Source organism: Ovis canadensis, chromosome 1, assembly GCF_042477335.2.
Source record: "Ovis canadensis isolate MfBH-ARS-UI-01 breed Bighorn chromosome 1, ARS-UI_OviCan_v2, whole genome shotgun sequence".
Lineage (NCBI taxonomy): Eukaryota > Metazoa > Chordata > Mammalia > Artiodactyla > Bovidae > Ovis > Ovis canadensis.
Genome location: NC_091245.1, coordinates 41,897,064 through 41,914,439, shown reverse-complemented (window position 1 = coordinate 41,914,439; position 17,376 = coordinate 41,897,064). Strand labels below are relative to the sequence as shown.

The following is a 17,376-nucleotide window of genomic DNA, read 5'->3' as shown; positions in this document are numbered from 1 at the left end:
TCCCACTTCAAAGCCTCCAGACTTCCAGAGGTGAGAGCAAAATTCTCATCATGCCTACAGTGCCCTAAGCGCCATGTCTCAGCACATCTGTCGGCTTTTCTCCGTGCGCGCGCGCACACACACACACACACGCCCCTGATGTCCTCCTTCACGTCCTCTCCTGGACCGCAGGATTTTTGGTCAGACTGTTCCTCTCTCAAGGGAGCTCTTCTTCCCACCTTTCATGGAAGTTCAATTTCTATACCGCATCCTCAAGAAAACTTCTCTGACCCTCAATACTAGTTTAGGCTCTTATTTTTTTTTCTTTTATAAAATTATATTCCTTTCCTAGGAACATGCATCTCAGTTTGTAAATAGGCATTAACTTACATGATTATTTGATTAAAGTCTGTCTCATCTATTGAACTCTGAGATCATTATAATTTTACCCACATTGGAATTTCTACCACCTAGCATAGTGAAGCATGAAACAAATATTTCTATTAATAGAACATATTGATTGAGAATATTTTTAGTGTAAAATACAGTGCAAATGCTGTGAAACTTACACAAAGTTTACACTATATGTACACAAGTAATCACAATACAAGGCAGGATATAAAATACCATAGAAAAGGTAGAAAGTATTCTGAGAACTAAAAAATAGGATAGGACACATCTAAGTAAGTAAAGCAATAAGCAAATATTTCAGGAAGGTACATGATTAGTAGAGGGAAGTGAAATTTGAATTTTTCATTAAAAATTGTACTTTGAATATACTATACAAGATACAAGATCCTATATAAAGTTGTTTTTAATTCCTTGATTAATCAAATATATCAAAATTAATAAGAGGGTTCATCACATATTAAATGAAATACAAGTTATTTTCAAATCTAAGCAATTACTTGTACCTATCTAATGTTATACTATCACATATATATATGTAGTATATATGACACACACATGTGTATTTTACCTAGTAATATATATGTGTGTATATATATGGACACATTATATGCATATGTATATACATATATAAAGAGAGAGAGAGATTCATTCACCTACAACCTGCACTGGCCCAGAATTTTTAAGTTTTAGATTTATCAGAACATTCACATTTATTATAGTACTATTTCAACAATGTCCTACCATGTGAAAACCCAAGACCACATCACATAATCAGGATATACTCTTACACTATTTTTTAGACAAAACAGAGATAAAAGGTAAAAAAGAGACTGATTCAGAGAATCGTAGGCTTCTTGGAAGATCATTTAGAATGGGAGGGGTTTGAAAGATTAAATATTAAAAGGAGCACAGGTTTAATATCCTATACCTTTTCTTACCTTTGCTGATAGACCGTGATAATGTTAAATTAAAATTTGCAGAAGAAGCACCAATTGAATTGATGGCCAGAACCATAACAGAATGTGCTTGCTCTGTCCAAAGGAAAGTGAGTTTAGTGTGATTTCCCACATCTTCCAGCCACGTTCCATTGTGGGAAGTATGATGTTTTACCACATATCTTCTTACACTGCACAATGAGTCATTTTTCATCAGGGGCTACAGTAAACACAAAAGTTGATTAGCTGAAGGGCTACAGTGCTTTTTATACCAGCCGAGCTCCTGGAACTCTGATTAAACATTTCCCATTGGTAGGCAGGGGCCAGACCAGAGCAAGCCCTGATGATTCAAGGCTGAATTGTGGGCTGCTCTGACAGTCTCCCTGAAGCTGTCTGGGTGACTTTGGAACATGGGAAACTTGTTTTCTCCTTATGGCTTTTGTTTTTTCTTCAAGACTCAGAGAATAAATCACTTGAAGATAATGAAGTTTGGATATAAATAGGATACTTTTCTCCCAGGAAGTTTCACTCTAATTTTAGAGAAAAGAAAGACTAATAGGGAGTTGACAGTTTCTTCATCTAAAAAGCAAAAAAAAAAAAAAAAAAAAAAAGGAATAACCCTCTGTTTCTGTAAAGCAGCAATGAGAAAGAGCTGAAAAGAAATTAATCACCACTTCTATCAATCTTAGTAAGACTGGTCATTTTTTTCCTTCCCATGACATGCTGACACTACAAGTCACAGAGAGCATCAGGACAGTGTACAAGGCACCCCAAAACGTCTGTCCTGTAGTTAAAAAAAATCATACCAGGTCACCGAGATACCAGTGTAAAATACATTCTTAGTACAATTCTATCCTTCCATCCTACAGAGCATTAACAATACATCCCACTTTCCCCATCACCTTCACCTGTTTCAGGTAAGATTTAAGTGCTACTAATACCCTGTCAACCTTTAGAATGCTTGACACTATATAACAGACTAGAGCAGTGCTTCTCATTTTTTTGTCATTGAGATTCTTCTTCTAAGTCAGAAATTGAGAAACATAAATACAAACACACATAACTATATCCCTGCAGGTCGTGGAAGAACCTGGGTAGGTGGTGAGAAGATATTAGCAGCCACTGCAAGAAATAAGGGCTTCCCTGGTGGTTCAGACGGTAAAGTATCCGCCTGCAATATGGGAGACCTGGGTTCAATCCCTGAGTTGGGAAAGTCCCCTGGAGGAAGGCATGGCAACCCACTCCTTGCCTGGAGAATCCCCATGGACAGAGGAGCCTACCAGGCTACAGTCCATGGGGTCACAAAGAGTTGGACACCACTGAGTGACTAAGCACAGCACAGCAAGAAATAAATGAAAAATCATACAAATGTTGCATTTTGTTTTTAAACAATCTGTCAGTTTTCATATACAAATGTTTACTTCTGTAACCCTCAAATAAAATTGATGATAAACTTCCTTACTTTCTAGTCCTGCAAGTTACTCTAGGCTCATCTTGTATATTTCCTGCCCCAGATCTATTACCAAGCATTTTTTCACAGAGCCTTAGTTTCTTTATTGGAGAAGAATATTAGAAACAAATCTGAGAGTGTTGCTTACTACCAAAATATGGCTTTCTCAGTTGACAGATTAAAGACATGCATATGTGTGTGTACTATATCTATATACACACATATCTATGAAAACCTCTCAATCAATAGCCAGACAAAAGATAAAAGAGAACTATAATTACAGGCTATAATGGAAACATAATTAACCTAACAATATAAAATAATTACATACAATTTAGGGGGTTAAGTAGAGTGATATGGTAAGTGGAAGTGTATGCATGCATATGTTTTCATCCGCCCAGCCAGTTTGTCTTTTGGTTGGTGCATTTAATCCATTTACATTAAGGTAATTATTGATATATATGACCTATTACCATTTTCTTAATTGTTTAGGGTTTATTTTGTGTAGGTCTTTTCCTTCACTCGTGATTCCTACCTAGAGAAACTCTTTTATCATTCGTTATAAAGCTGACTTGATAGTGCTGAATTCTCTTAACTTTTGCTTGCCTGGAAAGCTTTTGATTTCTCCACCAAATCTGAACAAGAGTCTTGCTGAGTATTCTTGGTTGGAGGTTCTTCCCACTGAAAATTTCTAGGTGAATCTATCTGTACCCATATTAAGCTAAACATGAATTCATACCCTAATCCATTACCACATGGATCATTCTTTGCTTATCTATAATCAATTAAACAGTAACAAACTTGAGTCCTTCTTACCACCCATCATCCAATACTTAATTGTTCAATTCCAATTTATATATCTAATGATACCAAAACTGTTAACCCATACCTTGTGAGAAAAATGACTTTACCAACTAGAATACAGTGATTATGCACAGTTCCTTTTGACTTTATTCTTCAGAATCTACTCATTAAAAAGGTTGCCTAGGCCTGGACCTTTGCCCAACTCCTTCAGTAAGGTTGTTTCATATACTTGTAGTACTGTTAGATTCGTTGCAGCCTGAACTCCATTCTAGGATTCTCCAACCTCCTAATGATTTATCTTTAATTTGCATACATTAACGTTTTCTGTTTATGCTACAAGGTTTTATGAATTTTGAGAAATACACAAGGCTGCCGTCTATGGGGTCACACAGAGTCGGACATGACTGAAGCGACTTAGCAGCAGCACCAGCATGTACTCATTAGGACCATATTATACCAAATAGTTTCACCATCATAAAAAATCCCCTGTTCTTCACCCATTCAAACCTTTCCCCATCAACCAAACACCTGGAAACCATTGATCTTTTTGCTGTCTCTGTAGTTACATCTATCTTTTCTTGAATGTCATCCAAGTGGAATCATGATGTAGCCCTTTACACAGGCTTCTAGCACTTAGCAACATTCATTTAAGACTCATCCATATCTTTTGGGGCTTTATATTCTTTTTATCACTGATTATTGCCAGGCAGCACTAGCGGTAAAGAACCCGCCTGCCAATGGTAAAAAATGCAGGTTTGATCCCTGGGTCAGGAAGATCCCCTGGAGGAGGGCATGGCAACCCACTCAACTCATTCTTTTCCAGAGAATCCCATGAACAGAGGAGCCTGGTGGGCTACAGTCCATAGCATTACAAAGAGTCAGACAGGACTGTAGAGACTTAGCACACACACGCATTATTCCATTATATGAAAGTACCAAAGTTTTTTTTATAAGAATCTATCAAACTATATTCCAAAGTGGTTGTACAACTTTGCATTACCACCAGCAAAGAATAAAAGTTCCCATTGCTTCACATTCTAGTCAGCAATTTATTATGAGTTTTTTGGATTTTAACCATCCTAAAAAGTATGTAGTATATCTCATTGTTGTTCTAGTATGGATTTCCCTAATGACAAATGATGTTTGTAAGGACTGAATGTTTGTATCCCCTGAAAATTCTAACAAAAAAAAATACATTCGCTTGGGACAGAAATCAATTCATTTGGGAGAAAGAATGCTTTCAAAATTGCTAAGTTCTATACTCATTGTTTTTAGAAATATCTGTTGTATATTTGCCATCATACAGAAAGAACAATCTCAACGTCCTTGAGGTATGTAGGGAAGGCCATGTTTACTCTGGTTAGGATTAAACACTAATGGAATTTTTGGACTTGAAAGAACACTAGATATTATCCAGCCCAATCTTATGTTGATAGAGATGAGGAAACTGAGGGTGAAAGGTCTAAGCGACTGTCAAAATAATACTGATTAACTACACCATGTCAAGCCAAAAACAGAATTAAAGTCTCCAAACTCCAGACCAGTGCTTCCTCCACTCTACATCTCAGCTCTCTGTAATCAACATCTTCAAACGGAAATAAATTTGGGATTGCAGAGTTTACAAAAGATGGTATTATTGAATAAATCTTTTTACAATGAAGTAAATCTTTCAGGATATAGAAGTAAATTTTTAAATAACATAAAAATCAGGAATACCTTCCAAAGCAAAGTGACATTTCTCTCTTTTTTAGTGGTGTCTTCACTAATTATTCTCCAAAATTCAGGTCCTCTGATAGGAACTGCAAAATGACAAGGAGCCCAACTTGTACATATGATCTTAGAAGGATTATCTTTCAGTCATATTTGAAGCACGTACTTAGGCATTTTTAAGACACATTCACAAAATCTCTACAGACCTTTCACATCCACGACAACTGTGTGGGCTGGAGTACTCCAATTACTCCAATATCCCAGTCCATCTAGCCTCTTACAGCGCACCTGGACAGTATAGACTGCACAGAGGTCTGGCACTGGGAGACTGGCAGATTTTAATTTTGCATCATACACCTCAAACATCTGTAAAATAAGTCAAATCATTAGATTGATCATTACTAACACATATGTAGCTAAAAGACCCTGAGGTGCATTTTATTTTAAACTCTAACACTATTCCAAAACTAAGAGAGAACTGACTTTGTGTTTTCTGACTTTAGAAATTTACTAGGCTCACAATGTGAGTTCCTTCAAGTTAAGGATTGCCTTAGCCATCCTGTGATTTTCATCTCATGACAAGACTAGGACAAGAGTTCTCTTGCAACCTCACTTCCCAATCACCCTCTTACCCTAGTGCTAACCTCTGTCCACAGACTTTTAATAATTTTAACCTAGTGGTTAGATAGGGCATACTCTATAGGGCCTGTCTGATATTCAGTCTCTTCAATAAGTAGGTAAACTGTCACATTCAGCTGAAATCACTGTAATTTAGACATAATGGGAGCTCCTGCTATTTCTAGGTTTTGCAGGCTGCTTTCAGAAAGCCAAAACAAAAAGGTATCATATATTCACTGGCCACTGTGGGTGTCATTCTGGTTGTTTGATAAAAGCAGCTTCCAAAATGTGTCCCATTGAATATGTGTGTTAGAGGAAAAAAGATTCCTTGGTAAAATGAGTTTGAGAAACAGGATGAAATAAAGTCACAAATGTTTCTTAAATTCAGGACTTCTCCAAACCTTTAACATGCAAAGTATCATGATGCTACACTAGGGACATATAGTGATGCAAGGTTAAATAAATTAAACTTTATGTAATGTGATCTTCGTTCAAGAAACATTTTATGGGATCAATGTTCTATAAAACACACCTTGGGAAATGATCAATCACAGGACATTTCATTCCTTGAAAGGGTTAGCAGCTCAATGGATAGAACTTAGGCAAACTCCAGGAGATAGCAGAAGACAGGGAAACCTGTTGTGCTGCAGTCAGTGGGATCGCAAAGAGCTGGACATGACTGAGCGACTGAACAACAAAAATTTAACAAAAAGAACTACAGAATACAGGAGGATGTATTTTATGCCAGTAAAATAAATCTTATGCAATTCTTAAACAGTTATAAGAAATAATATTTAGAGAGGCAAGCTGAAGAAATTTCCAGGAAAAAAAATACCTTCCATTGTACTTGTTTTCCACTTAAACCATAGCGAATCTGGAACTGAAGATTATTCTCTGGAAAGACTGGCTTTTCCCAAGATATTTTCAATAATCCAATTTTTACAGTAATTTCTGCTTTCACACTGGATGGAGGCAGTGGTTTCACTAGAAAAAAAAATTAAAGTATTATGTAACAGTAATTTAAACAGTAACAATGTGTTTAAATGTTATTACAATTTTATAATCTTCCATTGCATTTCCCAGGAGGTTGAGTGGTAGAGAATCCACCTGCCAAGCAGGAGATGCAAGTTCAGTCCCTGGGTCAGAAAGATACTCTGGAGAAGGAAATGGCAACCCACTTCAGTATCTTGCCTGGGAAATGCCATGGACAGAGGAGCCTCTCAGGTTATAGTCCATATGGTTATAAAGAGTCAGATACAACTTAGCAACAATAATCTTCCATACCTTGCATTTATAAAGCAACATCTCTTTCTCACTTTCTCAGAATTTTCTCATTCATTGTCTCATTTTATTCCCTACAACTTTATGTGATACATAAAAAAAAGATTATGTCTATTTTGCAAATAGAGCTATTGATTGAAAAAAGGTCAATTCATTGTCCATGTCACTCTGCAAATTAATAGTAAGACCTGATTAGAAATGGAGCTATTGTCTCTGCATGCAAAAGATACCATACTGAACACATAAGAAATTTAATAGCAAACTCTTCTATATAGAACTTTAATTAAATGCAAAAATCTATACAGTGCATCCATTTCCACACATGTGGTTTCAAACTTCTCTACTGTTTGTTAAAAGGTATTTCTAGGTTAAGGTCAGAGGTAGTCTTGCAGAGTAAAGCCTTGGTTCTCTACAGTCTGAGGAAAATAAGTTTTTTAAAGGTAGAAACAAAGGCAAAGAGAACCAGACGGCAAGAGCTTTTTTAAAAAATAGTAAAAGACATTACTCAAACTCAATGTATTTGGGGACTAATATCTCAAAGCATAACCACAATAGTGTGAACATTTGAAGCTCCAGACTTCATCAACAATACTTCTTCAGATTGTGGATGACCAAAACTCCTAAGCTTTTTTTATTATTACTCAGTATCTCATGCTTATTCAGTTCCTCATAAGAAGGATATTCTTAAGAAGATATTCTTCACCAACAAGTATGATGACATATTTTTCACCTTTTGAAAGGATATTAATAATTCCTCCTCAAGAAAAGAAGTATGAGCTTCCAAAAGAGCCTAAGGCATTAAATCTATGATTTCACTTGACTGAATCATGTGGACATCACATCTATATACTCCATGAACACCTAGTTTGTACAAGGAATGATTTCAAGTACAACAGTTCATGTGATCCTCAGAATACTGACCTTAGGGAAGTAGAGGAGTTTTCTACATTTGATAGGTGATTAAATAGTCTCGGAGAATTTAAGCAACTAGCCCAAGTTAACAAAGCTAGTAAAATGAGGAGCTGTCATTCACAAAGTTGAATTTTCACGGTGTCTTCTAGTATATAGTAGGCAATATCAGTTCAGTTCAGTTCAGTTCAGTCGCTCAGTCACGTCTGACTCTTTGCGACCCCATGAATTGCAGCACGCCAGGCCTCCCTGTTCATCACCAACTCCTGGAGTTCACTCAGACTCACGTCCATCGAGTCAGTGAGGCCATCCAGCCATCTCATCCTCTGTCGTTCCCTTCTCCTCCTGCCCCCAATCCCTCCCAGCATCAGAGTCTTTTCCAATGAGTCAGCTCTTCACATGAGGTGGCCAAAGTACTGGAGTTTCAGCTTTAGCATCATTCCTTCCAAAGAAATCCCAGGGCTGATCTCCTTGAGAATGGACTGGTTGGATCTCCTTGCAGTCCAAGGGATTCTCAAGCGTTTTCTCCAACACCATAGTTCAAAAGCATCAATTCCTCGGTGTTCAGCCTTCTTCACAGTCCAACTCTCATATCCATACATGACCACTGGAAAAACCATAGCCTCGACTAGACGGACCTTAGTCGGCAAAGTACCGTCTCTGCTTTTGAATATGCTATCTAGGTTGGTCATAACTTTTCTTCCAAGGAGTAAGCGTCTTCTAATTTCATGGCTACAGTCACCATCTGCAGTGATTTTGGAGCCCCCCAAAAATAAAATCTGACACTGTTTCCACTATTTCCCCATCTACTTCCCATGAAGTGATGGGACCAGATGCCATGATTTTCGTTTTCTGAATGTTGAGCTTTAAGCCAACTTTTTCACTCTCCACTTTCACTTTCATCAAGAGGCTTTTGAGTTCCTTTTCACTTTCTGCCATAAGGGTGGTATCATCTGCATATCTGAGGTGATTGATATTTCTCCGAGAAATCTTGATTCCAGCTTGTGCTTCTTCCAGTCCAGCATTTCTCATGATGTACTCTGCATAGAAGTTAAATAAGCAGGGTGACAATATACAGCCTTGACGTACTCCTTTTCCTATTTGGAACCAGTCTGTTGTTCCATGTCCAGTTCTAACTGTTGCTTCCTGACCTGCATACAGATTTTTCAAGAGGCAGGTCAGGTGCTCTGGTATTCCCATCTCTCAGAATTTTCCACAGTTTATTGTGATCCACAGAGTCAAAGGCTTTGGCATAGTCAATAAAGCAGAAATAGATGTTTTTCTGGAACTCTCTTGCTTTTTCCATGATCCAGCGGATGTTGGCAATTTGATCTATGGTTCCTCTGCCTTTTCTAAAACCAGCTTGAACATCAGAAAGTTCACCGTTCACATATTGTTGAAGCCTGGCTTGGAGAATTTTGAGCATTACTTTACTAGCATGTGAGATGAGCGCAATTGTGCATTAGTCTGAGCATTCTTTGGCATTGCCTTTCTTTGGGATTGGAATGAAAACTGACCTTTTCCAGTCCTGTGGCCACTGCTGAGTTTTCCAAATTTGCTGGCATATTGAGTGCAGCACTTTCATAGCATTATCTTTCAGGATTTGAAATAGTCAACTGGAATTCCATTACCTCCACTAGCGTTGTTCGTACTGATGCTTTCTAAGGCCCACTTGACTTCACATTCCAGGATGTCTGGCTCTAGACAAGTGATCACACCATCATGATTATCCGGGTCATGAAGATCTTTTTTGTACAGTTCTTCTGTGTATTCTTGCCACCTCTTCTTAATATCTTCTGCTTCTGTTAGGTCCAGACCATTTCTGTCCTTTATTGAGCCCATCTTTGCATGAAATGTTCCCTTGGTATCTCTAATTTTCTTGAAGAGATCTCTAGTCTTTCCCCATTCTGTTCTTTTCCTCTATTTGTTTGCATTGATCGCTGAGGAAGGCTTTCTTATCTCTTCTTGCTATTCTTTGGAACTCTGCATTCAGATGCTTATATCTTTCCTTTTCTCCTTTGCCTTTTTGCCTCTCTTCTTTTCACAGCTATTTTTAAGGCCTCCCCAGACAGCCATTTTGCTTTTTTGCATTTCTCTTCCATGGGGATGGTCTAAGTCCAACTTAAATGCCTTATATTAGTACTGAAAAGAGTAATATCAAAAATTGTTCAGATATCAAACTGTATCCATGTTGCAGTTGTCACATAATAGATGCGAGGGTGTATCTGTGCATGTTTGTGGGGAGGGGTGTAAAAGAATTCTCTGCTACCCTAGGATATTTAGTATCAGAGAAGTACTCCTTACAATAAAGTCACTTAAAATGGATCCAAACTAGTGAGGGACCTGAAGAGGGCAGATCAATTAACTGGGTCTTCATATTGAAAGAAAACTTTTTTGATTATGACAGTTTCATCCTATATCTAATAAAATTTAGATTTGAAGTCAGATATGTATTAATTATCTGAAAATACAATGGACCAACATTAATTTTTGGTATAATTTCCCAACAAAATAGTATAAAGCATCAAAAGATACTCTTCTGTCTTTGCCAGACAATCATAAGTGGGCCATTTTTCAAAGATTTCACAGTGATACTTGGAGCAATATACCAAATTTCCAAGGGTTCTCTTTGTCCTTTGAAATCAAAATATCTTTTAAAAATACTATGATGGATATCATCATCTTGATTATTTTCTCTTTATTTCACTTGAGTTATTTTGAATCCTTCTGCTTCCTACCCAGCCTTACAAATTTAAGCTTTGAGTTATGACTACTCAGATTTCAAAAACCATCAGAATATCCAAATTAAACTTTTAAATTAAAAACATCAGATGTTGCCATATGTATATTGAGAAAAAAACATAAAATAGTGTATTATTTAGAATAATATTAGCACCAAATTTCAAACCCAGTAACCAATATAACTCAGCAAATTATGTGCTAAACATATCCCTATTGTTAAAAAATTGTGCTATAAGTAAAATAAAAATTGTAAAATTGTCTAAGGCTGATTTTCTTTTCAATCCCACTGCAAATAAGAAAATAATTTTTTAATCTAGTGTGATCAGAAAATAGCAAAATTCAACTGTTACCCTGAATCAGTCTGAATCCAAATCTGCTAATAAAAATGAAGACATACATATAGTTTTTGACGTACCCACAGAATCAGGAATGACACAAACTGGTGGAGAGTCCAGTGAGCCCAACGTGTGATTAATTCTAATCCACATTGTATAGCCAGATAATAGAAAGATTGGCTGAAATATGCATTCATAAAAACCGTCTCTCTGCAAGTGGCAATCTTTGGGTTCAGATACAGGATGAATAGATGGAACATCAGAACAGTACAGGCTGCTCCTTAAAAGATATAAAAACAATCAATAAGTATACAGCAATGATGAAAGCAATAAGATATCTGAGAAGACTTCTTTGTTGTTTAAAATAGACAGTTTTTGCTCTGTCTAAAAGTTGTTGTTCTTATTGAAAAGGCATTTCTGAATTCCCAGCTCTATTACAATCTTTCCATAAAAATAGAAAACGCTTATTAAATATTTCACTTGACAGTAAGTCAGTATGCAATTGAAGTAAATGACAATTTTCTAATAAGGAGAGAAGGATCCAATTAGAGATAGGACTTACACCACTTTGGAAGCTATGCTAATATAGCTCAGTGATCGATTTTTAAAATAAAGATCATAAGTGGTAATGGGACATTCCTGAGATGGAAAGGAAGGTAAATTCCTCGCATGTTAAATTCTACCACAAATTGAAACCATAATTGATAGTAAATTATATCTTAATTGACATTGCCCTAATATATTCTCGTTCAAAGCAATATAATTAAAATAATACCAATTCTTGACTTATATATGGATTGTATAGTCAGGTGAGGTTTCCAAGTGACCCAGTGGTAAAGAATTCACCTGGCCGTGCAGAGGAGACATGGGTTTAACCCCTGAGTTGGGAAGATCCCCTGGAGAAGGAAATGGCACCCACTCCAGTATTCTTGCCTAAAGAATCCCATGGATAGAGGAACCTGATGGGCTATAGTCCATGAGGTTGCAAAGAGTTGGACACGACTGAGCATGCAGGCATATAGTCAGGTATATCACTTATTTTCTCAGAGAAGAAAATTAAGAAAGTATTTTTATCACCACATCCCAATCAACACCATACATTAGAGAATATAAAGCATTTCACCTCTTCTTTCAAATAACTCTTCTGCCATTATTCGCTTTAAATATAGTAGTTAAGTGCTAAAAGTAGCAGTTACTATTTCCTTAGGAATGGGAGTAAGGAGGTTACATGAAAATGGAAAATCTATATTTTTCTGTCCCTTTTTTTCCATTTTTTGTGACACCTTTTTCTTCCTATTTTCTCAAAATTACAACCATGTGTGAGTTTGTGTGTGTGTGTGTATGTGAAAGACTGTGATGGGTGAGGTTAGATAAGAAAAGTGGGATGAGGAGTCATCATCTTGTACAGAAGCACATTAACAGTCCACTTGCAATTCAAAGATTAGCATCAGTATCATCATGATAGATACAAACATTTATTGAATGTTTACCAGAAGAAATCATATCACTTAATTATAATTAAATAAAATATTATTTTCACAGAAACCCTTCAAGTCCTATTATTTGTTCCATTGTACAGATAAGGAAAATGAAGCTTAAAGAGATTAAAAATCTTGACCAAGCATGCAGCTAGTTTCACGGTTCTTCTGAAAATACTAGGAAGATAAATGACTCAAAATGCTTAGAGAACAGTCGTCCACAAACACCACTGAAAATGTCATGGAAGGAAGGAAAGAGATTACACAAGTAATGTAGTATACAGTGAACATTCTATTCATTTATTTTTAATTTAAATTTATTTATTTTAATTGGAGGCTAATTACTTTACAATATTGTATTGGTTTTGCCATACATCAACATGAATCCACCATGGGTGTACACGTGTTCCCAATCCTGAACCCCCCTCCCACCTCCCTCCCCGTACCATTTCAAAGTACTCATATCAGGTAAGAGAAAGACAGCTATTATTCCCACATGAGAGATGAAGAAATTGCCCCATTTTTCTAATACTATGTAAGAACAGACTGGTAGCAGTAGGAACAGATCAGAACATTATTTGAGAAAATGGACTTGTTTTTCAAGTAGAAACTTAAGATTTTAAGAATAAATGAGCACAAGATATAAAACTGGAAGTCCTGATACGAATGGAGACAGGGTGTTTAAGAGTAGTACACATTCCTGAAAATTACTAAGGAGTATGATAAAAATTAAAATATGTCTATCTTGTCTTAAAACACATTTTAGATAAAAGCATTTATAGAGAGAAGGAGAATACTATAGGAAGACAATAAACTTAAATTCTTTTTAAAACAGAGAAGGGTAAAAAACAAATGAAATTACTCTACTAGACTAGTTTAATCATTATGAAGTAAACAAAGTTATGGTTACCAAAGGGGAAAGGAAGGAAGAAATAAATAATTTAGGAGTTTGGGATTAACAGATACATACTACTATTTATAAAACAGATAAACAACAAGGATTTACTATATAGCACAGAGAACTATATTCAGTATCTGATAATAACCTATAATGAAAAGAATCTGAAAAAGAATAGATATACACACACACACATATATACACACACATATATACACACACATAGCTGAATCATTTTGCAGCACACCTGAAAACTAGCACAACATTGTAAATCAACTATAGTTCAATTAAAAAATAATCTGACCTATTTATAAAAACCATTCATATTGTCTCTCACAATCTCTGTGCCACTACCTCCAATTTTTTTCTAAAATCTTAATCTTCAGCAAATGATATGAGGCTTCTATAATCCTTCATAGTTTCCTCTAGTCAATTCTCCAAGTCAAATTAACAATGTATAGACATTAGTTTTAGGGATTTCATTCATTAACTACATATTAATTATTTCTCCACATTAAATGCAATTGTGGAGAACTAACTGATCATCAGAAAAAAATAATCTGACATAAAAACAAATTACAACTTTTTGTGTATGAATTTTTTCAAGAATCACCAATTTATTTAACTCCTCAAAAATTTCCTAATTAAGTATATTCTACTTTCCTCTTTCAGGAATAAACCTACAAGGGTATCACTATCATGACATTTTTATAAGAAATGCTTATCTCACCATATCCACAGAAAAATAAAATAACAAAAATAATACATACCTATGATACCTCAGCTGCAAATTGCTTCCTGCAAGTGATTGGATTGCATTGGGTGACCATCTGCAAGTCATTTTAGTTAAGTACCCATCAGTTTCACATGATATATTGATATTGACATCTATTTAAAACACATTAAAATATTACTATAAAGCAAAAACACCAAAACATTTTTTTAATGAAAATAAAATTTCCTTAGCATCTTCAATGGGACTCTAAGATGGAGTCCATAATAAAAACGTATCTCATGGAAAAAAAGAAGACAAGCCTGGGATTCTTACCAATCACGTATAACTCAGCATAGCGATGGTGGCACTCTTGCTCATTGCAGCAGTACACTGCGTCATAGGTGAACTTTCCTCGGGGTTTGGTTGCATTCAAGTTGGGAAAAGTAACTTTGCTAATATGGTCATCCACAACATCATACTGGCTTTGAGGAATTTTCTCAGCTAAATTCAACCACCAAACAATCTTTTTTGAGGAAACAATCTTCTTTTCATTTTTATAGATACAGTGAAAAGAAATGTTAGACCCAACCGCTGTCAGAATTTTAGGTGGAAAATATATGACATCTGTAATGGGGGAAGAAAGATATAAGATCAAGAAAGAAAACATCACGTAAGTAATTGATACCACGTAAAAAGGATTCACCAGGCATTCAGGATTATACTGCCCCAAATAAAATGAGTGTGCTGAGAGACTGCAGAACTATAGCTGTCCACTCATGTATAGTTAGTAAGCATCCCAAGCATTCTCATTCTCAAATGACTTGAGTGTCCATAAATGTCTTCAGAATTTTCTAAGAACAGAGATTTATTCATTATAAAGTATGTTTTAGTGAATAACTGTCACTTGCTGATAGGCAGAAAATTAGCGAAAATGAAATATAGGCTAATTCTACCATGGCATGTCTTCTATCAGACTCCTTTCAGAATCAGCAAACCTTAGGCAGGTTCTCAAATCAAATCCCTACAAAGCAAAATCCTGAAGAATAAATGGTGATAGCCCTTCTCTTATTTGAACACATGAAAATTTCAAGGAAGCAAGTAGAGAAATGAGCTTTAAATAAGAAAACTTGTTAGGAAATGTAAAATCAAGGATGCACCAGTAAACAAGGCAGGCAAAACTGCAAATACTGTCCTGTAACATCATTTTAAGTTGTTTAGTGCCAGTGCCGTGTGGCTGAGGACAAGGGGAATCAATATTTCTCCAAAATATCATTCTTGACGCCTGTACACTATTCCATAGTACTATTTTTGTCTCCCATTATTGGAAACATTTTCTTTTTCTTTGTGTATTCAGTCATCTCTGACTCTGTGACCCAGTGGACTGTTGCAGGCTCCTTTGTCCATGGAATTCTCCAGCCAAGAGGACTGGAGTGGGTTGCCACTTATATTCCCGATCCAGGAATCAAACCCATGTCTCCTGCATTGGCAGGTGGATTCTTTACCATCGCACCACCTGGGAAGCCATAGTTAAGTCTCTATTTTTTAAATTAGAAACAGAATTAAAGTAAATGAATGTTTACACAGGAACAAATTATTTCTGCCATAGTGCATTACGAAAACAGTATATTTCAGTTGTAAAATTTAAGGTAAGCTGTTTTCTGCTGATGGAATATGAATATCTGTTTCCCTATATATCCTTTGAATTACCCTCAAAACAAATCCAAAAACTTTGATTAGTTCTTATTATTTTTCTCTTTTCTGTAATAGCATGCTAAACTCCAATGTCTTAACATTTACAATCCATAGAAGATATTTGCATTTGCTATGTCTACAGTCAAGTATAAACAGGAAAAAACTTCATAGCATGAAATTACTGGACAGAAGTTAGTCCTTATATTTATGAATCTCACCTAGGGCGGCACTCAGGTAATTACTTAAACACACACCTCATTACCAACTGCCTCAAAAGTCTCAATTCAGTTTTTTTAAAAAAGAGTACAAACAAGATTTCCAAAATTAAATTGAAGCTTTAATTTGAAAGATAATAAAAAGCTCAAAGCATTTCACTTTGAAATTGAAGCCTAACTAAGACTTAATTGAAAAACACGATTAAAGTCATAGCATTTTCATGTAATTAAATGCTAAAGTAGCTTAAAAAACAAGTTATTAAAAACCTGATGATCTATAAAAATTACATTGAACAAATGTATTGAAATTGATATGTGCTGACTATTTAATTTTCAAAATAATATAAATATATTTATCTTTTATCCTCATGTGAGACACTACGACACAACAGTTTGTAAATTAAGACAACAATAATGATTTTTCTTTCCATGACCAAATATCAATACCTTTATAGGATCTGCATTAATGAATTCTATTTAAAAAGGAAATTCTATTGAGAAATATAGCAAATTACTCAAAAGAACATAAATCATGAATCAAACATTTTAGATAAATTATTTTTAAAATGTGTGTCTTTATCATAGCGCCATAAAATAGATTTTTAAATTCTTGGAGCAGATTACCTATTTTTCCTTAAGAAAAAAGTATTTTCTCTAACCTGGTATAAGAGCTGCACAAGAAATGTAGATATTATCTAACATCTGTTTCTCCTCTTCTTTCACAGCAACAAGAATGCAGTTAATAAAGTTACTACAGGAATTTAGCACTTCTAAAATTGTTTTTAGTATGTAAATTGCAATATTCATAAGTTCTGGGAAGGTCCTGGGTTTTCCTTGAAAAACATCTCCCAGCAGCTATAGAGAAAGAACCTATTAAATTCACTTTAAAAGAATCAATAAGAATTCCTTGACTAGGAATAGTCAATGCTTCATTAACTATGGGTACAGCTTAAATGCATTAATGAATAAAATGTAGCAGTTACAAAGGTTCTGAGAATTAGTATTCTGTCTGCAGCAATATTTACATCAAGTAACCTTTGATTTAAGTGTTTGGAAATAGTAAAACAGGTGTGATAACACATTCTAAACAAATTAACGCCTCAATCTCATGGAATATTTCTGTTTGCTGGACAGCGAACAATGGTTGTGAACCTAATCCTATTAAGTGACTAGACTTAAGGGAGAAGGATTCGAATCTCTTCAC

At 35.5% G+C, this 17,376-nt stretch overlaps 1 protein-coding gene across 5 annotated transcripts in view; it reads right to left on the bottom strand.

Moving 5' to 3' along the window:
* LEPR (leptin receptor) overlaps positions 1-17,376 on the bottom strand; it is a 160,481-nt gene that overhangs the window by 19,099 nt on the left and 124,006 nt on the right. For all 5 annotated transcript variants that reach the window (XM_069593900.1, XM_069593911.1, XM_069593885.1 and 2 more), the window contains 7 exons: positions 14,599-14,889; positions 14,321-14,438; positions 11,255-11,454; positions 6,743-6,891; positions 5,496-5,655; positions 5,296-5,378; positions 1,329-1,545 (listed from right to left, as the gene is read on the bottom strand). In XM_069593900.1, coding sequence (XP_069450001.1) covers positions 1,329-1,545; positions 5,296-5,378; positions 5,496-5,655; positions 6,743-6,891; positions 11,255-11,454; positions 14,321-14,438; positions 14,599-14,889 — 1,218 coding nt within the window. The remainder of the gene's footprint in view (positions 1-1,328; positions 1,546-5,295; positions 5,379-5,495; positions 5,656-6,742; positions 6,892-11,254; positions 11,455-14,320; positions 14,439-14,598; positions 14,890-17,376) is intronic.